Source organism: Ophidiomyces ophidiicola (genome assembly GCF_022830035.1).
Source record: "Ophidiomyces ophidiicola strain CBS 122913 chromosome Unknown scaffold_1, whole genome shotgun sequence".
In the NCBI taxonomy this organism is placed as follows: domain Eukaryota; kingdom Fungi; phylum Ascomycota; class Eurotiomycetes; order Onygenales; family Onygenaceae; genus Ophidiomyces; species Ophidiomyces ophidiicola.
The window spans coordinates 1,591,903-1,619,722 of NW_026054641.1; the positions used below are offsets into that span (position 1 = coordinate 1,591,903).

The 27,820-nt window shown below is 51.4% G+C and overlaps 8 protein-coding genes across 8 annotated transcripts; 6 read left to right on the forward strand and 2 right to left on the reverse strand.

Annotated features, from left to right (window-relative positions):
• Positions 1–848: 848 nt before the first annotated feature.
• On the forward strand, positions 849–1,586 carry LOZ57_000549 (uncharacterized protein; the record flags this gene model as incomplete). The annotated part of the gene is made up of 1 exon (XM_049249648.1): positions 849–1,586. The coding sequence occupies one exon, from the start codon at positions 849–851 to the stop codon at positions 1,584–1,586; it is 738 nt and encodes a 245-aa protein (XP_049111842.1).
• A 6,327-nt stretch (positions 1,587–7,913) lies between these two features.
• LOZ57_000550 (uncharacterized protein) lies at positions 7,914–9,214 on the forward strand (the record flags this gene model as incomplete). The annotated part of the gene is made up of 3 exons (XM_049249649.1): positions 7,914–8,034; positions 8,128–8,463; positions 8,529–9,214. 3 exons carry the CDS (start codon positions 7,914–7,916, stop codon positions 9,212–9,214), a joined length of 1,143 nt encoding a protein of 380 aa, XP_049111843.1.
• Positions 9,215–11,224: 2,010 nt separating this feature from the next.
• Positions 11,225–15,549, reverse strand: LOZ57_000551 (uncharacterized protein; the record flags this gene model as incomplete). Its single annotated transcript, XM_049249650.1, has 3 exons — positions 11,225–11,968; positions 12,602–15,376; positions 15,436–15,549. The coding sequence occupies 3 exons, from the start codon at positions 15,547–15,549 to the stop codon at positions 11,225–11,227; spliced, it is 3,633 nt and encodes a 1,210-aa protein (XP_049111844.1).
• Positions 15,550–16,280: 731 nt separating this feature from the next.
• Positions 16,281–17,164, forward strand: LOZ57_000552 (uncharacterized protein; the record flags this gene model as incomplete). Its single annotated transcript, XM_049249651.1, has 3 exons — positions 16,281–16,648; positions 16,729–16,976; positions 17,031–17,164. The coding sequence occupies 3 exons, from the start codon at positions 16,281–16,283 to the stop codon at positions 17,162–17,164; spliced, it is 750 nt and encodes a 249-aa protein (XP_049111845.1).
• Positions 17,165–17,259: 95 nt separating this feature from the next.
• On the reverse strand, positions 17,260–19,910 carry UBA4 (Urmylation protein; the record flags this gene model as incomplete). Its single annotated transcript, XM_049249652.1, has 5 exons — positions 17,260–18,274; positions 18,339–18,552; positions 18,621–18,901; positions 19,360–19,853; positions 19,908–19,910. The coding sequence occupies 5 exons, from the start codon at positions 19,908–19,910 to the stop codon at positions 17,260–17,262; spliced, it is 2,007 nt and encodes a 668-aa protein (XP_049111846.1).
• A 213-nt stretch (positions 19,911–20,123) lies between these two features.
• On the forward strand, positions 20,124–20,912 carry LOZ57_000554 (uncharacterized protein; the record flags this gene model as incomplete). Its single annotated transcript, XM_049249653.1, has 1 exon — positions 20,124–20,912. One exon carries the CDS (start codon positions 20,124–20,126, stop codon positions 20,910–20,912), a length of 789 nt encoding a protein of 262 aa, XP_049111847.1.
• A 441-nt stretch (positions 20,913–21,353) lies between these two features.
• On the forward strand, positions 21,354–22,724 carry GPD1 (glycerol-3-phosphate dehydrogenase; the record flags this gene model as incomplete). The annotated part of the gene is made up of 3 exons (XM_049249654.1): positions 21,354–21,415; positions 21,472–22,616; positions 22,669–22,724. The coding sequence occupies 3 exons, from the start codon at positions 21,354–21,356 to the stop codon at positions 22,722–22,724; spliced, it is 1,263 nt and encodes a 420-aa protein (XP_049111848.1).
• Positions 22,725–23,226: 502 nt separating this feature from the next.
• On the forward strand, positions 23,227–27,819 carry GDB1 (bifunctional 4-alpha-glucanotransferase/amylo-alpha-1,6-glucosidase; the record flags this gene model as incomplete). Its single annotated transcript, XM_049249655.1, has 2 exons — positions 23,227–23,438; positions 23,478–27,819. The coding sequence occupies 2 exons, from the start codon at positions 23,227–23,229 to the stop codon at positions 27,817–27,819; spliced, it is 4,554 nt and encodes a 1,517-aa protein (XP_049111849.1).
• Position 27,820: the final 1 nt, after the last annotated feature.

A 27,820-nucleotide genomic window follows, 5' to 3' on the forward strand; every position in this document is an offset into this window, starting at 1 on the left:
ACGGGTGCTTTGACATCGGGTAAGCTTGCGAGATAATTTGCGGTAGCGGACTAAGATTATGAGGCGCAAACCGCCGAAACTTGACATGCAACGGAGATACAAAGATATCAAATGTCCCTGGTTTGGTACCTGGCATATTGGTAGCCATGCTTCCAAGCACATTGTTTGCCCATAACAACGCAAACACGCTATGTCTAACGGACTAGTAAATAGAGAGATACTGGAGACACCAGGGATCATTTTCCGGGAAAGGGTCTTATTCGATTCAATTAGCATGGCAGGAGAAAGGCTTGAACCCAAAGCCTCTGCGATAAATAGGTAGGTGCATATTCCATAAGCAGGACCAATGGCTCCTTCAAAATAGCCTAGAATATGAGCCCTCCAGGTGGAGGAAACCTACCCGGCGAGTCAGGGATAGTGGTGTGCTACAGAGAGATTTGGAATTTCTTGTACTGCAAATATAGCACACAGTGATAGTCATCATCGTCAACATGTGCTTACACATCATTTCCAGGAAGATATGAGAGATGCAAAATATCTGGACTTGGTCGGCAGCTCGCATACCTTGGATGTTTGCTCTACATACCCCCCTGATCCCCGGATTCATCCGAGACATTGATCGATTCAGCAAGCCAGAGTTAGACAACGGCCGCTCTTTACTTGCTATTAGATAAATAGGTTCGTTTGACTTTTTCGATGGCGTTCTCGCTCTTCCTCGATGACGTCACTGCTTATTGTTCATCGAGCTCGAGCTGAAAGAAGCATCAGTGAGATTCTGATTAACAGTTCGGCTTGTTAGTATTCAATAGCTCTGTTTAACGTTGCACGTATGCATATAGGCCAATGCCATGCAGATTGGACCAAACACAAATGCAGAGGTCGCTGCTCGACCTCCTCTCTCCTTTATGCGGCTTCCCATAGATCTCCACGTCTATCTTTTGTCCTACCTAAACTACCGCGATCTCCAGATGCTCCGCGCCACAAACACTTACTTTCGCTACCTCGTTTCTGAAACGGAGCTGCGGCGCTCCAAAGCTGCGTATGTCAAAATAATTTACTGGAAAGAAGTCGAGGAGGCATTGCGGGAGCACATGAGAAGGCTGAAATGTGAAGCATTTGGCACTATCCCAGCCAATCCGCCCGAGCGCCTCTATCTAACATGTTACACCTGTCTGCGGCTTCTACCAACAGAGGAGTTTGCCGACACACAGGTGACGAGACGGCGGACATGGGGTCACACTAACGCTTGGAAGAGGTTTTGTACTGAGTGCGCGATTCGGCATAACAGATGGAAACCAGGGACATTCTTGGGCTTCCAGGGAGGTGAAAAGCTATATTGTAGGGGGTGTCATGTCATCAAACCCAGCCCGGTCGGTGAAATTGCAAGATCGCTCGGCCTTTGTCAAGATTGTGCCGATAACACTTCAATTTCCACTCTTTTCGCCGATTTACGCGGCGATTGGTATGAAAAGAAGACGATCTGTGATCAGCTTCTCGCACAGTACGAGCATCCTGGAAGGACTCTTTCAAAAAACGACTGGGATGCATTGTCAAGGGACGTTGCTAATCTGAAGCTCTCTCAGTAACGTGCACGTCGGTAATGGCTCGGGAAGTGATTTCTGGTTTATCGATCATATTTCGGGGGGAGAATACTACCTCACCTATACCTAATGATGGGAAGAAGACTTTGACGACGTATTTGAGGACTTAATAATGAACGACTTATGAGTGGAGGCTTGCTCGAAGGAAGCGACATCGTGCCTCGGGTTCTGGGTGAATTCCTAAGTGAAGATTGTATTACTTATCGAATGGGATAACCTTTTGTAGTTAGTAATAGTTTTTGTATTTGTATTTCTTGAGCAGAACACGCAATGCACTTCCTTCAGGGCTTGGACTCGGAACGCGTGCGTCTAAATGAACTTTGGATCCTGCAGCTTCCAACAGAAGTCAGCACAAGCATCTGTAAATCAAGGGCGCGCTCTAAATGGAACATGAAGAATGCCTCACTGTTATTTTGACACGTCTTGTGCATTGACCTAGCACGTGAAAGGATTTGGGGTGTTAGGTAGATTTCGCACGTTATTGACCGCGTGAGAACCAACGCTTTACTCCCTCCTGCTCGGGGGTCACTTTGTTGTTGCATCCCAACATCGATACATGGGCGCAAGGGTACAATTGTGTAGAACGAGGGGCTTGACGCGCAGTTCAAGGTATCTATACGGTGAATCCATACATAAAATAGTACATGGAGTACGGAGTACCCATGGGTGATCACCGTCTTCCGGTTTCTGGAAGCATCAACAGCAAGGGTGAACGCTACTAGTAGGAGCTTGGATGCATGAACAGCACATATTTTGACACGCATACAGCGCTGCAGAGCACGGCATGTTTCGGCATTCGGGAATTGCGAGCCTCCTGGATATTAAGTCTTCCCACAACTGACTCGAAAAAAAGCCGCGGCGATCGAGAATTATGAAAGCTCAAATCAACAGACGGTGAGAGACTTTGGTAGCTTCACTGCCACATTATTATTATGGGTACTCCGTATTATTATTATTATTATTATTATCTTTTGTTCCGGTGTCGGGGTCGCATGGAAATAAACATTCACGCCAGGGTAGCCAAGAGCTGACGCCCCAAGCCAAAAGTGACAAGGCTCAGGGGGTCGGAGACGATTATAAATCCGAATCCGAGATGCAAACACACAATAATAATCCTTCCAGAAGTTTTTCAAGGGTCGGTCGCTAGTGAACCATCAGGGAGAGCCTCGATCGCCAAGCAATTGTCGAGTATGCTCCAGGAGGGATTGATTGAAAAGTTGTCCGACTTTGGGGGCTGCAGATGTACTGCAAAGTACCCCTTGGCTTTCTAATGAGGAAGGTAATTGGCCCCTGGCCGTGGATGTGTTATCTGCAGCTGTCTTCGGCCCCGTAAGCTGTAGAATGCGTAATGAAAATGATGGCTGGTGAGGGGACAATCACAAAAGGGACAAAAAACATGCCATGTAACGTCGAATGCAGGTACAGCGCTATTGCTGGCCTCTCCGTTCGTGCCTGGATAGACCCATGACATTCCTACAAGGAAGAGCGTGGCGATCCGAAGGGCCAACCAACATCGCTTCTGGATAATCGCGCATTCTTGCAAGAATCTGTCTGGAAACGCCGCCTGGGCTGTGGATAACAACAGTTGTGATCTGTCTCGATGCTAAAAAGTGTGCCCCCTTACACTATTCGGTGGACATGAGACTAGATCAAGTCAGATTGCAGGACGGGGTTTTGACGTCGGCGACACTCCCTCCAGTTCCTTGAGTTGAGGTTCGTCATGACGACAAACGCCGAAGAGATAGAAAGATCCTGTTTTTCCAGCTGGAATTTGGCGAATGAATCGAGGCACGAACTCAAATGCGATACTACGCTAGAAGAACGAAGAATCCGACAAACTATGGTTGTATAAACTACATCAGGTAAGTCTCCTTCATTTCCACCTGGGATGCTAACGGTTCTCTAGTAGTCAAGAGCGTGGGCGTCTATGATGCGAAGGAGCGTGGAGCCCTGTTGTCGAACTATTAGCAAGAATCAAAGACAAGAATATGCACCCCAGTCTAGCAAGTCGACCGCTGCGGTTTCAGCAATTCGCGCGTTCCGAATCGAGGTATTCAAGAGCTCTTGGTCGTGTGGGTCGACCTTTGGCGTGAGGAACTATGGTGTTGGCATGACTACGGAGTACGGAGTACTCCGAGGTGCTTCTTCAAGGTCATGGCATTTGTCTGCCTACGCACCAATGAAAGCGGATTCCCATCATTCAGGGTGGGTAGATTCCACTTTTTTCAAGTGTAGCAGATAGACAAATAATGGGGGATGGTCGTGTGGTGGTTGGGGATGGGGTTGGAAAAGGCATCGCTCGCTTGGAGTCGAAGTTGCCTTCGGCACCTAGAGGGGCGATGTTTGCGTCGTTTGGTTGCAAAAAAGTACGAAGACAGAGAATCAACGACAGCCAGTCGTCAGCTTGCCCTCGTTGTTCAAGAGTTGCAACAAGGCTTGTCCCTTGTTATAGCACAGCCGAAGATAAGGCTAAGCGATGTCGCCATTGACACCGAGACGGGAGCGAGCAGAGCGACTGACCAGGAGTCCCGAGACGAGTCGGCGATCGTTCATGATCCTTCTTTTGGGTTCCCCACAGTGTGTAGGGTGAAAAGCCATGCTAACGGCTTCCGAAGTGATCCCACCGGCGAATTGAGTCGGCGATTATTTTTCTTGGTTGTCTCTCAGGATTTTGGGTTCGATTAGTTCGCAAATTGGAGCCCTCTGGAAGCAAAATGCCACATGGGTTTTTAACGTCCGACTTCTGGGCTGCCAGCTTAGTGGAGTGTGGGGGAAAGCAAAAATTGCGGGCTAGTAGTGATTCCACAAGAAGTGGAGATACTGAATGCAGGCAATGAATGCGCTGTCCTTGGGTAGGAGCAGCACAAGCATTCTTCGTATATCCTTAATAATATGCAAATTCCCCTCCCACCCCATGCACATGTCGAATCGCCTGTGGTCCCGGGGGGAGTGTCGATGGAGCATGCTTGTCCCCTCACCATTTCCATGGCATGGGTGACGGGGCCCTGGTCGTGGTCATTTCTATTTCTGTACGGAGTATATCCGTGTAGGAGTGGAATAATGAACATACCACGTAGTTAGATAGTTGGCGAGGGAGTTGGCCATCCGAACATCTGCGTGCTGGCGACTGGCAGTGCGTATGCACTGGCAGTGAGTTAGCGGGTAGGCCAGAGAGATGCTGGCCGCAGACGCGAGCCGGGCAAAACTGGGCTGGCCTCCGAGTGCGAGTCGCTGCGATGAAACATATGCCTGTCATCTGCCGGATAATTTAAGACGATCTCGGCGTTGGGCGGCGCGAAAGCGTAATTCGCGGTGGCCCAGCTCGGCGACACGGTGGAGGCTCTGGCGATCCTTAATAATTTCACGGATGGCCAAAGCGCGGCGTCAGGCGTGCTGACTCAGCGGACCGGCGGCGGGCGCGAGGTTGGCCATAAGGCACTTTTTCTGTGCGCCATTTTCGTCTTCTGATATTAGCGCAGCGTAACTTTGCTAGCCGACTACTGGAGGGGCCACCGCAGCCTCTCGCAGGTGCGTGTTTGGTGGTGCGGGAGTGGAGAGGCCCGCGGTCGGACATGGGAGGCCCTGGAGGCCGTATCGTCTCAGCCTGCTAGCGCTGATCGAACGCCCTTGGCGTTGACCGCACTGCCTGCCTGCCTCTGGCGCGCGCTGAGAGCGGCGCGCGATGCCGATTATTGCTGGCTGGCAGACCTAGTTAGCTAACTTGGTGCCTGTCCGGTGTGAGGTGGCCCGAGCCATGGCAGCGCACGCCTCCTACGCACGGGTCCCGGCGAGACAGACAGCCAGGCAAACAAACGACCAGCGCCATCTCCGCGCCAGCAGCCGTGCTAATGTGCCTGTGTGTCTCATACAGCTAGGAGTAGTAGTAGTAGTCGTCCTCTCTTGCTGGGCCAGTCCAACTGGCAGACCCATCTACGACGCATTGACAAATGAATATTTGGCTTCCAACCACTTGGCACGCCAGTGGCTTGTTTGGAACCAAAGGGGTCCTGTATCAATTCTCTCTATTCCATCCACTGCCCGCCGTCAGAAACAGCGCGGCGGACGAGTCCTGGCGTTTGAACCGGGCAGACCAGCGTGCGGGCTTTCATGACCAAGGGGCCCGTGGGGTAGAGGGGCCGCCGCCCTGGCGTTGTGTGAGGCGTGCGCAAGACTCTCGATGGGGCGGTCGCTGGCGGGCACCGAGGTCTACCGGCCTCGTTTGCAATAATCGAGTAGCCATTGCTGGACAGGAGCCATGCGCAGAGGCAAGCAGGAAGGGGGTGTAGCACGTCTCACGCGTGTGCAGCAGAATAAGCGCTGGCTTGGACGCGGCTCGCGAGGCTGGCGGCTGGCTGGGGCGGTGATTGGCGGTGCAGGGAGTGCAGAGGACGGGGGGGCCATCCGGACGGTGGCACGCCCTTGCCGCGCGCGCGCGCGCAGGCCGTGAGGTGCCTGTTGTCTGCTGGCGGCGTTGGCGTTGGCGGTGGTGGTGCTGGCCTGGTCGTCGCGGCGCGCGCTGGCTGGCCGCGCGGTGCGGGCAGGCCGTGGCTGAGTCAGCAGACGTGGCGCGCCGTGATACAGCCGCGGTACCGCTCGCCGGCGGCCTGCCCCGCGCGGCCGCGGCGCACAGCGCGAAAAACCGCGTACGGCCGGTACGCCGCCCCGCCCAAGCGCACCGCTCAGTCAGCACCACAAACCTTCCCAAGCCACCGGCCAAATGCAAAACGTTTCATGAACAGTCTGGCGTACTCCACCCAGCGCGCGCGCTGCTGCGACTCCCACTGCTGCTGCTGCGCGTCCAGTTCGGCTCCGTCTGAGAGCCTGGCGTGTGGCCCTGCCCGCCGGTACGAGCTGGCAACACGACTCCCCGCTGCAGCGCGCAGAAGCTGGCGGGCGCTCCGCCAGGCTTAATCTTAGCTGCCTTCGAGTGCCCCAGGGGTCTTCTCGCATCCTTGAACGCTCTGTCGACCTCATAAAATGATCTCCTGCCATTGCGGCCTCCAGTGCTCCTCGAACCATGGACGGCCCCGAAGCTTGTTGGCTGATGACGAACGCTCGTCTATTATGCCTCATTATACCACACACCAGCGGCCACTAGCCGCCAGCCGGGCCCTTTCCGCCAGGCGTTGGCCCTCTCCCAACCGAAATCGCCCTCCGGCGCAGCCATATACATCCACGAGATTGGTGCGTAGGCACAGCGTAACTAACCTGCCTCCTGCAGCGAGCTAGCTAGTCTCGGTGGCCGGAAGACGGGCACGCCCCCTTTCCACACCACCACCAGCACCACCCACCCCCAAGGCTTATCCGTCCTCTTCAGCCGACACTCGACGTGGCTTTTAGGATCATCGCCCGCCGGGCAGCAGCAGAATAAAGCTCTCAGGCACGCTGGTGGCCTGGAACTCCGACTGCGTTTGATCACTGCTCCAAAGCACGGCGTGATTGGGGCGGCGCCCAATGACGGGGGCGTTGATGGGCTTTAATTTCTTTTCCTCCTTCGTGGCGCTGCGGCCGTGGGTGGAGAGTGGTCCGCTCGCACCTAAATCGAAGCCCGCTATAGTCTAATTTCTGCCTCTCGTCCTGGGTGATTTGCGGGCGCGTCGGTGATGATGGGTTCGCTGGTCAAACCACCTGTCCGATGGCCCATTTAGCCTTGCACCTAATAATATCTGTGGGAGCTTTGGTTACGCACACCTCGCAGGAGCAAGCAAAAAGTCTTGGGCGTTTCACCCCACGGCTAGCTTGGTCTATTTTATTTTTTATTTTTTTGTCTTTTCGTTTCTAAATTGCGGACCGGGGGGTCCCTCCCATACTTTCATACTTTTCGCTTGGTCCCTACCTTTATTTTTTTAAATCCATCTCCCCTCATTTCTCACAAGCAATTCGCTTGGGTGGACTTCGTATTTGGCTTCCAGTGCTCCTCAGTTTCATCCTGGGCTCTGGGTTATAATCCACCTTGTGGCGCCTATTCGTGGTTCTCCATATTATTCAAAAGGGCCCCCCCCCAGACACTCCCCAGGACGCATAACTCATTCCAGCATTCTAGGTGATCCTTTTTCACCTGTCTCCTCATGCTTAATCGTCCATAGATCTTGGGGGTGGGTTGCTTGTGGCGTGGAGAACTCCAACCTTAGGTCATCTCGGGCATGGCATTGGACCCTGATAACATCAGCACAAGATCCCCTCCATATCGCATGGGAGCCGCAACACGTCGAGAGTCGCCCGTTCACGTCCCCTCTGTCTCAGTGATCCATCAGAACTACTACCGCCTTTCTTGTCTGTCGGAGTGCGTTGCCCGCCTAGAGGAAACTATGCATGGAGGCCGACCGTCTATCCCAGGAATCGTCTCAGAGCTCGGTTATGGAGGCCTCAGCGGGCGGTGGTGCTGACAAGAAACGAAACAAACTCGGATACCATAGAACTTCCGTCGCGTGCGGTAAGTTTACTCCTTACCTGGCGAACCAGGCTGAGATGAAACTGGCGATGGTAGTTCGTCCTACGGGATCTTGCTAACTCGGTTGTACCACAGTTCATTGCAGACGAAGAAAGATCCGGTGTCTTCTTGCGCCTGAAGATCCCCAGGGTCGCTGTGAAAATTGCATCCGGCTGAAAAAAGAATGCCACTTTTACCCCGTAGACCAACAACCTCCGATGGAGAAGAGGGGTCGCGCTGGTTCCAGAGCAGATGCCTCAGCTTCGGACGCGTCCATGGTCACCACCCCTACCCTACTCGGGAGCGGGCCGATCGTTGAACAGAAAGAGTCTTATTTTCCTTATCCGGGAATACCAGTCAACGCCGCGCCGGAGCTGGTAGCATTCAATTCTGGGGCGTATGGAGCAGTGACCATGTCTCCGTACTCGCCAGGTGTGTTCCGCAAGACATGCCATCATGATGTTAATACGCAACTAACTCGACTGTTATCCCATTAGATATGACTGTATCTCACGGCCTTAATCCAATGCAACCGATGGCCCAGCCAGCAACCTGGGGTGCCTCGCTGTATGATCAACAACCTCCTGTAGTTCCTCCTACAGTCCAATCGAGTCCTGCGGGCGCGGGAGCTATGTGGGATCGCGGAATACCGTTGAGTGCTCCTATGGCTCCTCTTTCTACGATCGGCGCGCCTGCGAATCCGGCCGGGCTTGTGTCGTCTGGGCTCGCGGGGAACAACGCGTTTAACATGATGCCGGATAACCCGCCCTGGAGCTTGCAGTCCAGCGCGACGATGCCCATGTCGAGTCCCGAAAGTACATCCTCAGGGTACGCCGGCTCGATACACGCTCCGCTTTCGTCGGAATACAAACCCCAAATCAACCCCAGTAACAGAGCTTACTCGCTCCCCATAATATCGCCCGTATCCGGGCTCCCACATTCCGCTATACCAGTCTCGTTCGACGGCCAGCATCAGCCTCTCGCGTACCATACCTGGAGCGCCATGAGTGGACCCGATATGTCCACAGGCCAGACAGTAATCCCCGGGCTTCCAGACTCGATGGCGGGATGGTACGCAGGAGACCCGGCCCAGTACGCGCACATGAAACAAGAAGCCCCAATCGTGACGACTCCTCTCCACCCGTTCGACTCTGGCACTCCGCATCCGATGCAAAACCCATAGTCGCAATTTCTACCTATCCATCGCTTTCCCTTTCTGATCGCCGACGGCTCAAGTTCCTTACGATGCAAAACACCCTCCGGCCCCAAAAGAAAGTCGCGAAAAGGGGAGCGAGCCTGATTCTCCGCACGCTTAGAGCGTGACGTTCTCTCTCGGAAATCTTCCCTACTACATTTACCTCTTTTTTGAGTTGAGGGTCACTTATCGACGGTGCATTAAAGATTTCCATTTCGGTGTTGGTTTTATCCCCATTAGCAGGGCGTAGATAAAAAAAAGGGGATCCCAGTTTATTTTGTGCGGGCTCCATCTGTTCGGTTTTTTCTATATGCTTTTCCAGTTTTTCGGCATCTAATATCCCCTCCGGCACAATACAACTCACAGCTTGCCTCTTGAAGTCTCCTTCGTTTCCTTTTCTGTCGCTACAGCTGTCCGCGTCCTTGCGGAGTATATACCCATCATGTGTGTGTGTCTGTGTGTGTTGTACGCATTGTTTTCCTCGGCTATATGGGTTTGATTTATGATTGATGTTCTCGAGAATAATGATTGGCTTTCCACTATTCTCTGCGAGAATATTTTTTATTATTATATTACTACTACTATTATATTATTGCTGAGGCTGGCGCATGCGGGTTGAAATTGGTCATTTGTGGGAGGGGGGAACTCCTGGGCTTTTCTACCTTTTTTTTTTTTTTTTCTTGGGACATTGTTTCTTGACTTTCGCATTATTACTATTATTCTTGGTTTGGTAGCTCTGCGCCGTCGCTTTGCCTCATATTTCGCTGAGCAGTGCCACCCCCGACCCAATATAATGTTTTGGGGTTATGGTAACGTCACCCCTTCTTGTGCTCTGAGCCCCCTTTCTCCTCTGTTCCCACCCGGTGTGTGCGTGTTGTTGGCTTTTGGCTTTTGGTGTGTATGTGTGTGTGGATGTACCGACACTGTTTGCCCTAATAAGTCGAACAGAAGCAAGCTGATGCTAGTTCGGGTACCTTGGCCAAGGATGACTTCTAGTGTGTTGCTGGCGTGATTATTTGTAGCTCGCCGTGCAGATATGATACCATGACCAAACTACAAGAGAGCGTGCGATTATTCCTAGACAACAATACTTTCTTACGACTTTTGCATCTGTTCTCTTCTCGCCTCCGATGTCCAACCTCGTCTCTTGTCTTGAAACAGCACGGAATAATGACGGCATGGCGGGAGCGAGAGCCGTCCACGCCCCTTCTACAGCGCTCGGAACTGCTCCACTATCTTACTCCGTATGAAGGAAAAAAAAATAAAAAAAAAAGAAGCGAAAGCGATTCCTAGAACTGCAAGCGCCAGGTTCCTGCATCGACTAGGCATGGATGCGAGTTTCGCCTGACCCAGCGCTCCACTCTCCTAACTTATATGACAGAGTTTCAAACCCCAGTCCCTTTTTTTTTTTGTCCCGACGTAGTCGTCTGTTGCTCCGCCATGTCGCCGCCCAACGTAGCGCGGTTGGGTAGGCGTCCAGACAACCTGCATCGCAGCCCAGTGCGAATGCAAATTGCCCAAGACCACGAAGCTTCAGCCGCCTCCTTCCACACGCACGTGGTGTTGGCCCCCCCCCCCCCTGCCTGCCGTCCCTTGGCAAGTCATCTCGGAGAAGTGCAGGAGAATATGCGAAGGCCGACAAGGAAAAATCAGATTTTCGGAGTCACACCGGGCCTAGAAGGTCAACCATTTTCCTTGGTTAGTGGTCTGTTGCCAGTGCTTGGGGAAGGGGGGGGGGGGGGGGGGGGGGGGGGGGGGGGGGGGGGGCTCGTGCGACGTTTTCAAGGGGCAGGGAAAGGGGGAAGATGGGGGCCAAGAGGCATGACAGTGGGGGCAGTTAGCTAGATAAGGCACCTGTAGAGCTATGATGAAGAAAAAAGAGTAACAGAAATAATGAATGTTCAGTATATATATGTGCAGCCCATGTATGATACACCGCCATATCTGGAATAGCGCCGCTGTTTCATTATTCGAAGATGACGAGGCAGTCCGGCTTGCTTACATATGGTCATGGAAAAAGGCCAGAACTGTCCTGTACCCGTTTTCGTACTCTTTCTTCACGTCTGGGTCAGCGAGATCCCCCCGTGCGGCCATCCACCCATGAATCTGCGTCGACCACGTCTGGACGTGGTGGGGCACCTTGAGATTCTTCTTGTACTGGTCAATGACCTCTGCGTCCTCATCCATGGATGCCAGGAGAGCCATGGGAATAGTCACGTCCTCAGCGTCCTTGGGGTCGACCATGGCCGGATGGCACTGGACGGCGGCCTTGAAGAGAGAGTCTTTCGCGGCAGCCAGCGAGGTGATCTTGCCACCCCAGCAATAGCCCATCATGCCCCATGCCTTGAACCCTGAGCCGCCGGCGGCAAGCGCGTTGGCCTCAGCGACGACACCGGCGATGCGCGCGAGGGTGTTGGGCGGCGGGGCCTTGGTCTCGAAGAAGTGGCCGAGCTTCTGCTTCTGGTCGTCGGTCTGGGGCGGATACCAGGAGATGTCGGCGGGGGCACCGTCGAAGAAATCCGGCATGAACACGCGGTATTCTCGGTCGGGGTCGGCGTGAGCGACGATATCGGCGCCCTGGAGGGTCTGGGGGAAGAAGCCAAAGATGTCTGGTGGCCGTTTGACGATGGTTGACGTTAGCTGACGAGTCTCGCGCGGCAGCGGGTAGCTAGTGAGTGGACCAGAGAGACAGACCGTAGACCACCAGGATGGCGTGCTGGGCGGATTCAGGCCCGGTGACATCTAGGGAGGCGAGTCAGCACACGAAGCCGGGCTCCATCGCAGCCGATCACGGAGACGGGGGCGTAGTTACAGGTCTTCATGCCGTTGAGGGAGAGGTAGCGTCCCTTGGGGGCGTAGCCGGTCGAGACGACGGGTGGGATGCTATGGCGACGATCTGGGGTCAGCGGCGGAGTGTGGGGCGTGGGACACGAAGAGACTCACGAGCAACAGGCCTGGCTGTGCTGGGACATGGTGTGGACAGGATTGCAATCACGGCGGGTGTCGGTAGCTGGGTGGGTGGGAGGAGGGTTGGTTGGTTGGTTAGCTGGCTGGCTGGCTGGCTGGCTGGCTGGCGTGCAGGAACAGGCAGCGGGCGGATGCGGGGGAGGGCGAGGCGGGGTTAGTTAACTACCACATTACATCCTATTACTGCTAACTAAGAGCTAACTAACTGCCGTTAACGACCTAGCTGCCTGCCTGCGTCTTCCTTCGACGCCCGGCGTTGCCACTGCATCTCCTACCAACTAACTACTCTGCCACTGCTGCCAGCTCGCCCACACGCAGCACCAGCGGCACGCCCGCCGCCCGGGCTTCGCGGATCGCACACGCCAGACACGTCCGGCCCGCCCGCGCCACCATCGCGTCGGTGCCTACCGTCGCGCACCATGCCCGCGCGTACGCCTCCTTGGCCAGGCTGCCGCGCGCGTCCACGATATATGTCTCTGCCCGCCCTGCACCTGCGCCTGCGCCTGCGCCTGCGCCCACGCCCGCCGACCGTCGCCGCCGCTGCGGGTCCGCAAACGCCAGGAAGTCCTCGGGCGCCGCCATGAACGTCGCCTGTCGCCGCATCTCGTGCAGCATCGCCATCTTCGCTAGCCATGTCACCGGGATGAAGCTGTACGGGTACGACGCCGTGTGCAGCGGGTGCGCCGGCAGCCGCGGCGGCCCGCCTGGCTGCACTTTGCGCGCCAGCAGCGCCGTCTCGCCCAGGTCGCCGTCGCGGTTGTACTCGTCGCCCAGCTCCAGCGGCGTGTGCGCGCGATACCGTGCCCCCAGAGCGTGCGTGCTGCCGGCCTGCGCCGCGTAGCCCGGCGGTGGCAGGCAGGTGTACGACGAGATAAACTGCACGTTGAACGTCAGCGGCATGTGCACCAACCGTGGTGAGAGCTGGCCGCTCTGCGTCGTGAAGCTCAGCAGGCCCGCCCGCTTCAGCGGCTTGTTGTCATCCTCAGGCTCGTCGCCCGGCCGTCTGGAGAGTGTGAGCCGTTTGAGGACCACCTTCATGCCCTGCGAATCGCTGCCCGGCGTGTCCAGCGGCAGCGAGAACGCCCCCGGTGTGAGCTCGCCTTCTGCCCCCAGCGGAGACGACTCGAGCAGGATTTTGCTGCCCTGCTGGATCCGCGCCTCCCCCGGAGGCGCGTGGTCGTCGCGCGCGTCCACTTGGATCCAGCAGTTCAGGATCTCGAGGCCATCATCGTCCCGGGGCAACACTTTACTACTGAGCCAGCCCATGCTGATCGCGTGCGCCGAAAATGTGCTCAAAACGCGCCCTATGATCGAGAATTTACTCCACCAGCTTCTGCCTGCGTACACAAACCCCCCGTATACGTCTGCCACAGGGCCCAGCCTCCTCAGCGCCAGTGGGTCGTTCTCGAGAAGCGCCGCCATCAGCAGATGGTACGCTGACTCGCCCGGCACCACAAACCCCGTCAACCACGATCGCGCCGCCCAGCCCCCAAGGTAATGCGCGTTGTAGTCCACGCCGTCCGGGGGCACTTGCAGGTGGAGAAAGCGTGATGTTGTGCTTTTTATATACATGTCTTCGGGCTGGCAGGGCTTCGGCGCGAACAAAATCGACGTGGTCCTTACGGAGTTATCAAACGACCAGCTCATTTCCTCCTCGTCGGAGAGAGCCACTGCGAGTTTGGCCCTCAAATTCTGTTCCAGCAGCTCGACCTGCGGCCACTGCAATGCCTTTGCGAACACAAGTAGCCCTTCCATCTGTTCCGTTGGCTCGCGGGGGAGAACCCGACAGCGCAACGCTGAATCCGGCCTAATTCCGCCTTTGTACATTTTGGGCAAGAATCTTTGTGGGATACGGGGGCCTTTATGTTCGTCATCGTCCCGTGGCTCCCCGACCACCAGCTTTGGCGCATCATGCTTAAATCTGAGGTGGTCTATCGCTCGATGAGCGCAGATAATTCCCCAATCGATTTGGGGTGTTCTTAACTCATTCAATTGGTTAATATCACGGGGAGTGATAAGGAAGTGTGTTGATCTTCCGAGGAACCCGAGCTTCAGAGCGGCATCAAATCTTAACACAAGCTCTGCCGTAAGAAGCAGCTGAAAAAGAAACCATCTCCGTTCAATGTCCTCATTCTCTTCTTTAGGAATGTCGGCAAGATCTCCGTCTTGGTACGGGGGGACTGCCCAGAGCAGCTGGCCTGCACGGATTCTCCACTCTACGAGACTGAAATCTATCCATACTCCCTTTACAAGCAAAACTTGAAGGAGCACCCAGATCTGATATTTCAGGCTCCCAGGCTTCGCTGGTACGGAGTTTTCCATATCTTTTGGCAAGGGATACAAAAAGTCAGAGAACAGTTGGTCGTTCAATTCCGCGACTTTCTCCTGGTCCATGACGTTTGTTTGCTGACAACGAAACATTACATCTTGACGGAGCTCACCAATCCGCTCCAGTCGCAAGGCGACTGTTTTTATCGGAATCGGCCGAACCCCTAACCTCCGCCATACAGTTGGCCCTCCCCGGAGTACCTCCGCTCGCTTAGGGCTGATTTGCGTCCGGCAGAATGCGTACAGCCCATTCTTCAGGCTGGGAAGGGCCTGGGGAAATATGTATCTCCGGCGTGGCGCAGGAGGCGTGAAAGCCGTATATTTGGAAGCATGTGCTATTGGAAGTTCCAAATAAGTCCTGAAGCCAATACAACCTGGTTCTTTTGCTCGAGCTGAGAGCATGTTAGGAACTTCAAAGACACCCAAGTCAAAGGTTGGCAGAACTGCGGTTCCATGCGAATTGTCGTTGGACGTAACCCCACCCTGGCAAACTGGAAGATGGGCGTGGAGCGTCGATAAGGTATGTGACGGATGGTGGAATGGTTTTCTATCCCTCAGGTTTTGGACAGAAACATTCTCGTCCCATGGGAACAGCACATGTGGATACCAAGTCGAATTGACACCTTTTTCCAGGATAAAATGCGGTGCACCCGAAAAGATATTCTTGAGCTCCTGCTCGGAGAACGGGCGATTTGGCGGATGCACCTCGCCGTTCGCGTGGTCGATACGATGCCCCGATGCCGCCTCATAGACTTCCTGCAGAGCAGCTGGGACCACCTCGGGATTTGGCGTTGTCCTGACATCATGGCCCGCATGCCGGGTAGTGGCCAGTGATTCCTGAGGCCTGGATTGAATCTGCTGACTGGTTAGATCGGGTAAAGGCCCCCGGCAGGGAAAGACATGGGTAAGCATACAGCATTTCCATCCTGGTCCTCAGTATGGGAGGTGCGCTTCTTCCTCTCAAACGGCCGCCGGAAGAGCGTGAAGAACCCGCTGTCCCTCTTGCTTGGCTGTGCGCTGGAAGGCATGGCCGGCTACGAAACGTTCGCCGCTGCATGCGGTTTTGTCGTCGTTGTCCTCGATAACTTCGATAAGCGAGCGATTGAGCTCCGCCGTGGGCGGGAAAGGCGTATGACGTAGTTATGCCAAGGGCGGAACGGGGCAACGTCGGTGCGGCGGCGTCACGGGGCTGGGCGCGGCGATCGCGGGGGCTGGCAGGTTGGCAGACGCCACACTGTGGCGGGCGAAATTCTAGATCGCGTCGCGGCGGGGGAGGTTGGGCGATTAGTTTCGACATATCTTCCGTATAGCTGCCTACGTGCCTGTCATCGTCAGTAGTGCTTCTCACGCTAGAGGATCCCGAGGACCATTGCATGGTTCCTCCCTGCTGCCAAATGACTTGGCCTGCTCCCTATGATTGCCTAGCAGCAAACGCCAGGCGCGACAAGCTTTGCGCGGCAAAATGCCTGCTGATGTTACATCCAGACGCGATGGATGAAATGTCAACTTTTTAGCCGCTCAACCTCCTCTGAGCCTCATCACGGCGCGTTCTGATGCCGTCTAGCCGCTATGCTTGACGTCGACGTCCCTTGGTTGCTGGACAACTTCACTCATTCGTTCGTTTTAGTCTTTCGTTTTCTTTGATTGCGGAGCTCTCGCTCCCTATACTCTTTTGGGCGTGTACTCCGGCTCTAACCCCCGGAGGCTGGTCGAATAGAACATCATCTTGCAAAAGATCACACTCCTTTACGCGGCCGCAATGGCGCATTCACATGGTCATCCTGCCTCTCAACCTTCGCCGGCTCCCGCCGTGCCAGAGCTCAAGGAGGTGGAGGCCGGATACGCCTCGACAGCAATAAGCGCATTGAAGAACAATGACGCGAAGATATTGATCTGTGAGCTTTCTGAAGTCCCGCGACGCAAGCCACTTCCTCAAACAGCTTCAACTCCGTCCTCGGACCCCGGAGGAACTGCGCCTATATATAGCACACCGCTTGCCTCACTGAAAAAGAAGTTGGCATTCGGTGGTAACAAGAAGAAGCAGAAGATATTCTTGGGTGTAGGAATAGCCATTATGATTGCTTTAATTTTGATAATTGGTCTGTCGGTGGGATTGACGCGTGGCTGGTGAGTACTCTTCTTTGATTAACCAGTTAGTGAACTACCAAAGCTCGGTATATCGTATTCTAATTTATATATTTACACAGCCGACCCTCGAACCCCCCTCTACCCCTGGATAATGGCGGTGCATTTTCTGGAGATTTGACATACTACGAACCGGGATTGGGCGCATGCGGTATATCGAGTACGGGCTCGGAAAATGTTTGTGCAGTCTCAAAGGATCTATACGACGCAGCTAGTATTGGGCCAAATCCCAATTCAAACCCTCTTTGCGGGCTAAAGCTGCGCTTAAAAAGAGGTAATAGGAGCGTTGATGTGACGATTGTTGATAGATGTAGGTGCTTTCTTGTCGAAACTGTCTCGCTGGTTGCTGATCAAATATCTGCAGGCGTTGGCTGTAAGCCAACAGATATCGACGTTTCTTTGAGTGTATTCGAAAAGCTGGCCTTGGTTGAACAAGGCCGAGTCAACGTCGAATGGGCATGGCTAGATAAGCCACCCATCACTACTCCACGAAGCTAGCGCCTTTTACCAGACAGTATTCAATTGCACCCTGGGCACGGAGTATTCGGTCATTTTCGTTTTCGTTTTCGATTTTTTTTTCTTTACCAGCGTCATCAGTAGTCTGGAAAATCTGGATTGATATCTGTCCTCCACGCCTTGAGGCCCCCTTTTATATCAACTACAATTCTTTCTCCATTTCTATCCGCACCATATTCTTTTAACTTTTGTACCGCGATTTGAGAGTCATTCCCCAGTCGACAAACAACATAAATTGGTTTTGAAGAATCCATAACAGCACGTGGTAGCCACGAAGGCAACTCCATCTCAGTCTTGGATTTTTGCTCGTCCCTGGTATTAGAAGAAGATAAGATTTGGGAAATCGGAATATTGATACTCCCTGGAAGAGCGCATATGTCGTATTGCACCCTTTCACGGACGTCAACAAGGATAGGGTTCTCGGCTGCACCGTTCGGTGCTGCATCAGTCAAGCGGGTATTATATTCAGTCGCCGTTGCCCGTTCATGTGGCATGAGTAGTGATGCGAAATCAGCACTTCCACAAAATTGGACATAATCTGTCGAGCCGCTGCGAAGCGATTCAAGATCGATTGACGAATTATCCGAGCAAACACTGCAGTTGGCTCGGCGTTTACGCAACCGTATATTGCGGAAAGGCGGCACGGAATATGCAGAAAAGAGATTGAGAGATGGAACAATGGACTGCTCCCCAGTTTCCGTTGTAAAAGGTGAAGTGAGGACTCTGATTGTTTCCAAGGCTTGCATCACGCCCATGAGTCCTACAACGGGTCCAATGATACCTCCGTCAGCACAACTGACAACAGAATCGGCAGGTGGAGGCTTGGGAAAGATGCAACGATAGCATGGCCCCCCTGAAGAATCGCCTGGAGGCTTTGGGGGGTAGTTTAAAATTGTTAGCTGGCCTTCAGTACGAAGCGCCGATGCTGATACCACAGGCTTTCCTAGAAGAACAGCCGTGTCTGAGATGAGATATCTAGTGGCCGGATTATCCGTGCAATCCAATACTATGTCATACCTTGTAAATATATTTGGGGCATCTTGCGGCGTTAGGCGCGTTCGGTACGGAACGTAGTTGGGATGTGGATTTAGTCTGATATTTTAATAAACTCCTGTTAGAACACTGGAATACAACGCTGGATAGATCAATAACTAACTCTCTCAAATATTCAATTGCACTATCCACCTTGTATTTGCCAACGTTTTTGGTACGATGGAGAATTTGTCGATGTAAGTTGGACGATTCAACGGTATCTCCGTCAATGATGCCAACCGTTCCAACTCCAGCGCCTGCAAGGTACATTGCTGCGGGGCACCCAAGGCCCCCCGCTCCAATTATAAGAACTGAGGCTTTACGCAGTTTAAGTTGTCCTATAGTAGATCAGAATCTTAGCCTTTCTACTCGTTGAAATGCGAGCGAGAAAGGCGCATTTGAATACCCTGTAGCCCAATCTGATCGACGATCATTTGTCTTCCATATCTTCGATATTCTTCCTGCTGTAAAGGCCATATTTGTGGCTCCGTATCCAATTGCTCTCCGTCTCTTGGACCTGTAACTTTTCTTGTATAATCAAGAGATGTATCGGTGTCACCTCCGGCCGTCAACTCGATATCATCTTGGGCGGAAAGTGATTCGAGCTCCGTGAGTTGCTGTCGCAACTGGAGCAAATGAAGCTCAGTAGCAACGATTTGCTCCTTTAGCAGTTCTAGCCTGTCCTCCCTAGAAGGCATTGTTGGGGAGGGGGTATGTTCACGGAGGCCTGCAGACTCCGACGCGGGGCGAGAACAAAAAGACCATTAAGTCTTGGCATATGTAAATTCGTGCTGGGGAAATTTTCTACACAGAATTTAACTACTCTTCCTAAATGTACATATTTTCTTATGCATTTTTGAAAAGTAAATGGATTTAAAAGCTTCCCAAAAAGCGGCTCACCCCCGGAGCTCCTGTACCTTCATTGCCCTTTCTCGCGACTGTATATTGTGACTACCCGTTGGGCGTCAGAGGATACACGATACTCCAAAGCATTCCTCAACCTGATTAACAAGCATAATGCTAGGCTGAAGGAGGTTATGGGACATCCGATGATGGGGCGGCCCCAACAACCCCTGGACTATGGCGTCGCTCGTGGGAATGTGAATAGAGAAGTATAGCATCGGCTCGCATTGATACTAGTTCACCTTTTGAATTCCGGATTTTGGTCAATAGTTTGCGAAATAAAATTCCTCAGGGCAGCCCATCGGTCGGCAGATGGGGCTTCTGCTGTCGGTTGATTTTGGGATGCGACTCCTGTTGCCATCTGCGCCATGTTCATAGCAAACCGATCCCTCTCCACTTTGTCAAGTTTCTCTTTCCGTTTCATGGCGCCAGGCCTATGCTTCAAGCTTTTATGTTTTATGATGTTTACTTGGTCTGTTCCAGTTTCTGCATCGCCAGCGCTAGGTAAAGCGTCTGCTAGGGAGTTGAGGTCTGCGACAAGTTTCTTGGATGGACGACGACGTTTGAGTGGCTTTTTGCGGGTCTTTTCAATTTTAGATACGAATGCCGAGTGTTTAATTGTGCGTTTGTCCTTTTTAGATGTTCGAAAGCCAAAGTCCACAGAATCAGAGGCTTGGGCGGTCTCAGAGGTAGCTGTTGCCGAAGTCGAAGTCTTCGGCATGGGGCGGATTGGCGCCTACAATGACTGTGTCAATACGGCTACAATGGAAGCCGGAAGGGGAGCGCTTACCATGCTGTTTAACTTGCGTATATTGTTGATGGCGGTGCCGGCGGAAAAGCCATCTTGAAGAGCCCGGAGAATGACACGGCCCGTGTTTGCACTGTTTGATTAGTTAGTTAACTAGTTAAAATTGACTTCGTCAACCTGCAGCAATTCAAGCTCTCAGTACGGAGTATTTTGCGAAGGTACCCTGCTATAATAGACTCAGGAGAACTACCCTGGTGGATGAGCCTTCGAATATGGGCTGGAAAGAAGCTCTACGGAGACACGTCGTCGATGCAGGTGTTCTATATTGGTCGACGAAGCATTCTGAAGCGGCGATGCCATCTCTCAGAGCTGGAAGCAATAGAATACGTCCGGACGAATACAACTATTCCTGTACCAGCAATTTACAAAGTGTACGGGAAGGGTGATTACCGGGATGTTGTTTTGGAGCGGCTCCCTGGACATGATTTAGCCCATGCCTGGAGGTCATTAACAGCAAAACAGAAGTCAGAAATTGTCAAGGAGCTTGCCGGATATGTGTCGCAGCTGCGCCAGCTACAGCCTCCAAAGAAAGGCGTGGTTGGGTCACCATCACTCGGCCCAGGGTATGATCACCGTCTTGGGGGACAACGTTTCGGGCCATTTAATCTCACCGACTTCCACAACTATGTGCGGCGGGGTGTGGATTTAGAATCATGGAAGGCGCGTGATGAAAGTGTTTCTCAAGTGCATAATCGATCTAACACCTATGCTACAAAGTTCACGCATGCTGATCTATCGCCCTCAAACATCATAGTTGCGGATGGAAAGATCTTAGGTATCATTGATTGGGAATTTGGCGGCTGGTTTCCGGAATATTGGGAGTATACAAAAATCTATTTTGGGTTTCGTGACTGGCGCAAAGATTTCTACAGTGAAGTTGAGAGTGCATTTACGGTGTACCCTGAGGAGCTCGATGCCGAACAGGCAATATGGCTAGTAACGGGTCCGTTTGACTATTATCCAGCCACCACGGTTGTTACGAATTAAAATAATTCAATTTGATAGAACTGCCATGCTTCTCTCTTTTTAAGTGCCGAGGATCTCTAGAGTGGAAACCTAACAAACATATCAAACAGTATTTAGGTGTATATAAATCCGATAATTACGTCATCATGACGTAAACTCTCACGTTCTAGATTCTTGTATAAGCAGACCGCCCACTGTCAAGGTGCGTCCTGGCATGGTGATTGGCCAGCAGGGTCCTCCTGACCAACTTCTAAGTTTGGCATTCGCGATTGTCTTTTCTGCTCTCAAGCTCTTCGCACAACTTCCCCGTCCTCTCTCTCTTGCATGCGTCGTTTGCAGATTTCTAATACCCCTCGGCTATTTGTCTGTCATCTTGCAAGACATTTTATTCCAGCCAACCCATTCGTTCCGACCAATTTTACTGCCTCATTTGCTACCTTTAACTTGAATAAACACTTCACGATGACACGACTTTCGCCATACACCAGAAAGCACAAGGTGACTGTGGTTGGATCTGGTAATTGGTAGGGCTCCTGGATTTTTCGTATCTTGACCATCTGGCAATTACTGACCAGTATAGGGGCTCCGCCATTTCTAAGATGGTGGCTGAAAATGTTGCTGCCAATCCAGAGCTGTTTGAGCCGACCGTCAACATGTGGGTATTTGAGGAGCAAATCGAGATTCCTCAAACCTCCAGGCACTACAATTCCTCCTCCTCTTTCTGCAATGGCCGTCAGAACCTTTCGGAGGTAATTAATCATTTTCACGAGAATATCAAGTACCTTCCGAATATTACGCTGCCAGACAACCTGCGCGCCAACCCATCCTTGGAAGATTCTGTAAAGGATTCGAGCATTCTGGTGTTCAACTTGCCTCATCAATTTATCGTGGGTATCTGCCAGAAATTAAAGGGCCACATCCTTCCGTTTGCCCGGGGGATTTCCTGTATTAAGGGTGTGAGTGTGACGGACGAGGGTGTCAGTCTGTTTTCAGAAGTCATTGGCAGGGAGCTAGGCATTTATTGCGGAGCTCTGTCCGGTGCCAATATTGCCAGCGAAATTGCCAAAGAGCTTTACTCAGAAACCACTATCGCCTACGACCCACCGCATTTGGACTCGAAGGCACCGACGCCCCTAAATATATCTCCCGCTTCATCTATGGTCAATGTCAGCGACACAGTTCACTTCCAGCATAAAGACTCGTCGGGTACTTTTTCGAAAGTGAAACTTAGACCTATGCCCTCTGACTATCCTCCTGTTGACCATCTCTTTATTAAAACATTGTTCCATCGGCCTTACTTTCACGTCCGCGTTGTCGACGATGTTGCTGGTGTTTCTCTCGGCGGTGCGCTGAAAAATATTGTGGCTCTTGCCGCTGGATTTGTGGACGGAAAAGGATGGGGTGATAATGCAAAGGCCGCAATTATGCGAGTTGGAATGCTAGAAATGGTGAAGTTTGGAAAGAGATTTTTCGGGGGAACCGTCAATCCCCAAACTTTCACCGAGGAAAGCTGTGGCGTTGCAGATTTGATAACTAGTTGCAATGGTGGGCGTAATCATCGTTGCGCAAGAATCGCCATTGAGCGCGGCTTAACGGTCGAAGAAGTCGAAAAGATTGAGCTCAATGGTCAAATGCTGCAAGGCACGCTCAGTGCCAGGGAAGTACATGGGTTCCTGAAAAAGCAAGGACTCGAGGATGAGTTTCCTCTTTTTACTGCCGTCTATGGTGATTATTCTACCAAATAATTTCACGCTAAAATTGCTGATCGTCTATCTAGGGGTTCTCACTGGCAACGTAAAAGTTGAGGACATTCCCTCGCTGATCGAGCGATAAATGGTGCTTCCGCCTTCTAACCTTTCCGCGTCATGGTGATTCCTGGGCAGCCCTGCTCTCTTATCGCTTATACTATCGAGTGAGCGCTTCTTCAATCCCTAGTCTCTACGCAGCAACGCTTCGATTCCGTATGCGGTTTATCTTCTCTTCAATTTTATGGCAAACTTATAATTAAATACTACACGGGTGATTTGATTTTAAGGCGAAGCAAAGACCTGGTCTAGGACTCTACGGAGTTTTTCTTTTGTGCGCGTTGGAGCAGAGAGTAGTTTTGCATATCCTTTGATAGACAGCCTAGAAGAATTTCACGTGTTTCCCACCCACCCGCTGTCAAACAGGGCAAACAAGGCAGGGGCATGATGACGTCATGTTGACTAGCCCTTGGCCCGGGCACCTTATGAACCATCATGTGTTTACGGAGCACTTCGTAGTTGCCAGCAACACCGTCAACGCCAGGGTTCTGGTGTTTAGCATCAATTCCACACCTCCTATTGCAGTCACAATGGCTACCCAGGTCTACTTGCTCCCATTAAATGACGATGGCGCTCCGGCCGTTCCCGGGGGTTATATCTTTCTTCCTCCCCCAAGCGACCCACCCTATCTGCTTCAATTCCTAGTAGAAGGAAGCAGCCAGATTTGTCGGAAGGGGAGTTTGTGGACCAATATTCCGCCCCCCGGGCAAATTTTTGATAGTGGGACCTTTACAGAGTTCGAGTAAGAATCCTCCTATATCCCAGATTGTCGCGGCTGTAGGCTGATAATTGACAACGGGTTGGCACCGGAATTCAATCGAGAACTTAAGATCAATATTCCAATTACATGTGCTGGAGCTTTTTCCTTTTACATCACCTATAGCTCTTTACCTCAGTTGTCGGATTCCAATTCCCCCTCGCCGAGCTTTCAAATCAGAACCGATACCTATTATATTGACGTGTGCCCCGATATCAGGCTTAATGGCAAGCATATGCCGGTCGACTCGTTATCTATATTTTCTGTCATCTCAAAATTCATGGGACAGTATCCAACGGATTGGGTTAAACATCTTGAGGGAATTGGCCGTCGCGGATATAACGTCGTCCATTTCACGCCTTTGATGAAGAGGGGCAGCTCTGATTCTCCATACAGTATATTCAATCAGCTGGAATTTGATCCGAGCACGTTTCCGAATGGAGAGAAAGATATTACCGATATGGTTGAGAAAATGGAAAAGGATTACGGTCTCCTTGCATTGACCGACGTTGTGTGGAATCACACCGCCCACAATAGCCAATGGCTGCAGGAGCATCCTGAAGCAGGTTATAGTACAGCAACTGCCCCTTGGTTGGAAGCTGCATTCGACCTAGATGATGCGCTGCTAGGTTTCGGGAATGACCTCGAATCGATTGGTCTGCCCACCGTGTTTAATAGTACCGAAGACTTACAGTCCGTCATTAAACAGATTAAACCCCATGTGATAGAAAAGATTAAACTCTGGGAATTCTATGTTCTTGACGTGAAGCGGGATTCAAAAGCCATTGTTGATGCTTGGAAAAGTGGACAAGTTGAGTATCCAAAAGGCGGCTTTGGGGAAGTTGGGGTAGGGGGATTAAGTCAGATCCGTGAATGGACATGTGAAACGCAAGCCGCCTTTTTACGGGATAAAGCACTTGAAAACGGCGGTCAAATTATAGGGAGATACGATAGAAAGATAAACCCCAAAATCGGTGCTTCACTTCTCACTGCGTTATATGGTAGATATGGTACCATGGGGGACATTGAAGAAATTAAAGGTAATATTTCCAAAATTTTGGACGTCCTCAATTTACCGCTGTTTGAAGAGTTCGATAGAGATGTGTCGGATATATGCAACCAGTTATTCAACAGGACGAAATACCTCCGTCTAGACGAACATGGTCCTAGATTGGGTCCTGTCACACCTCAAAACCCTCTAATTGAAACATACTTCACACGCCTTCCCTTAAACGATAACACTGCCCATCACAACCCGAAAGCACTTGCATTGGTGAACAATGGATGGGTTTGGAACGCAGATGCATTAATAGATAACGCTGGGCCGAATTCTCGGTCATATTTAAAACGTGAAGTTATTGTATGGGGGGACTGTGTCAAATTGCGCTACGGAAAATCCCCAGAGGATAACCCTTTTCTATGGGACTATATGAAAAAGTATACGACATTAATGGCAACACATTTTGCAGGATTTCGGATCGATAACTGTCACTCTACTCCTCTACCAGTGGCTGAATATTTACTACATGAGGCTCGACGAATTCGTCCAAATCTGATGGTTTATGCAGAATTATTTACAGGATCCGAGGAAATGGACTATCTTTTTACAAAACGGCTTGGCTTAACAGCCCTGATTAGAGAAGCAATGCAAGCATGGAGCACTGCTGAGCTCAGTAGGCTGGTCCATCGTCATGGTGGCCGCCCTATTGGAAGCTTTGACTCAAGTTTGTTATCAACTTGGTCTCAGAAGGACGATAATTTTTCTAACCGTCATATTCGACCGAGTACCGTACATGCTCTCTTTATGGATTGTACGCATGATAATGAAATGCCGACACAAAAACGGGACCCAAGGGATACACTTCCTAATGCAGCATTAGTAGCAATGTGTGCTTCTGCAATCGGTAGTGTTATGGGTTACGACGAGATATACCCGGAGCATATCAATATTGTTTCCGAGAAACGTTTATATAAATCTGTGTTTTCAGATAGTGAGATACAAGGTGTCACTGGCCATGGAGGTATCGGTGCTGTCAAGAAGGTCTTGAACAAACTCCATACTGAAATGGCGATTGATGAATATGATGAAACATATATTCATCATGAAGGAGAGTACATTACAATTCACAGAGTCCATCCCCATACAAGGAGAGGCTTTTTATTAGTTGCACATACTGCTTTCAGCAGCGAGGCAGCTAATAAAACGCTCCCTCCTGTACATTTAGGCGGCACTAAAGCAAGGTTATTGGGCACTTGGACGCTGGAGGTAGATAACGAAAGTTCTACCCTGAAATCAATCACCTCAGATAAGATGATATTGAGAGGCTTGCCAAGTGTTGTCTCAGAGTTATCTGGGGTGCAACTCGAGGAAAAAGGAAATGATACTTTCGTGCATATACCTTCACATTTTCCACCAGGTTCCATCGCCTTGATTGAAACATATATACAGGAAGCTGATCTTCCAGCGAGTCTAAGCGACTTCATTACAAGTGGTGCAGATGAAGCATTTCAATCTATTGATCTTGCGGGATTGAATTTTGTCTTGTATCGCTGTGATTCTGAGGAAAGGGATTCAAGCGATGGCAAAGATGGTGTCTATAATATACCAAATTTTGGCCCCTTGGTCTACGCTGGACTTCAAGGATGGTGGAGCATCCTTGAAGACATAATCAGGAAAAATGATCTCGGCCATCCCCTCTGTGATAATCTAAGAGAGGGACCATGGGCCCTAGATTTTGTCGTTGGGAGAATGAGGCGAGTCATAGCTCAGCAAGGCTACACTATGCTGGAAGAACCAGCAAAGTGGCTCGAGGATCGAATGAATGCAGTTCGCCGGGTTCCATCGTTCTTATTACCGAAATATTTTGCAATCATCATGAAGACTGCATACGACGCTGCTTGTAGGCGCGCAATTCAGGCATTAGGTGTTATCTTGGAGCACGACCAACACTTCATTCACGAGTTAGCTCTAGTAAGTATTCAACAACTGGGGCTTGTGAAATCCGCGTCCCTTTATCCCCACACACATGTGCCTTGTCTGGCTGCCGGACTACCCCATTTCGCCACAGACTGGGCCCGGTGTTGGGGTCGTGACGTTTTTATCTCTCTTCGAGGCTTACTTCTCGTTACCGGTCGATTTAATGACGCGAAAGAGCATATTATAGCATTTGCAAGCGTTTTAAAACATGGCATGATACCTAATTTGCTTTCTTCGGGAAAGTCTCCTAGATACAACTCGCGGGACTCGATATGGTTCTTTTTACAGGCTATTCAGGATTATGCACTCATTGTTCCTGGTGGCATCCAAATTTTGAAACAAGAGGTCTCACGTCGATTTTTACCGTATGATGACACCTGGTTTCCGTTTGACGATGAGAGAGCCTACAGCCAAAAGTCTACTATTGCAGATGTGATTCAGGAAGTATTTCAGAGACATGCTTCGGGAATATCATTCCGAGAGTATAACGCTGGCCCTGACCTTGATATGCAAATGAGTTCAGAGGGTTTTCAAATGGATATTAAAGTCGATTGGAACACTGGTATGATATTCGGGGGCAACCGGTGGAACTGCGGAACGTGGATGGACAAAATGGGTGAAAGTGATAAAGCTGGGAGTAAAGGATACCCAGGAACTCCAAGAGACGGTGCACCAGTTGAAATCACTGGATTGGTATACAGTGCTCTCCGTTGGGTTTCTGGACTAGGGAAGCGCGGGTTATATGCTCATGACAGCGTCGATATCGGCCCTGGTAGGAAAGTAACCTTCCAAAGTTGGGCCGAAAAAATCAAATCAAACTTTGAGAAGTGCTATTACGTACCTATTTCCCCTGAAGAAGACAGCCAGTTCGACGTTGATCCTAAATATATTAGCCGCCGTGGCATATACAAAGATATTTACCAATCCGGCAACCCCTCTGATGATTATCAGCTCCGCCCTAATTTTTCAATTGCTATGGTTACTGCTTCCGAACTTTTTGACTCAAGACGAGCATTTCACGCTCTAACCACCTGTGATACTGTCCTCCGTGGACCGATGGGCATGGCTACACTTGATCCTAGCGATCCAAACTATCGACCGTACTACAACAATTCGGAGGACTCCAACGATTTTGCAACTTCGAAGGGGAGAAATTACCATCAGGGCCCTGAGTGGGTATGGCCAACTGGTTACTTTTTACGCGCAACGCTGAAGTTTGCTTTGTCAACGGATAAATCACACCAGTTCTTGATGGATATCTACCAACAAATTGCAATTCGACTTAGAGGGTGTCGAAGGGCATTGAGAGATAGTATGTGGAAAGGGCTAACGGAACTGACAAACAGGAATGGGGAGCTTTGCCCCGATTCGGTGAGTACCCGAGGCTAAA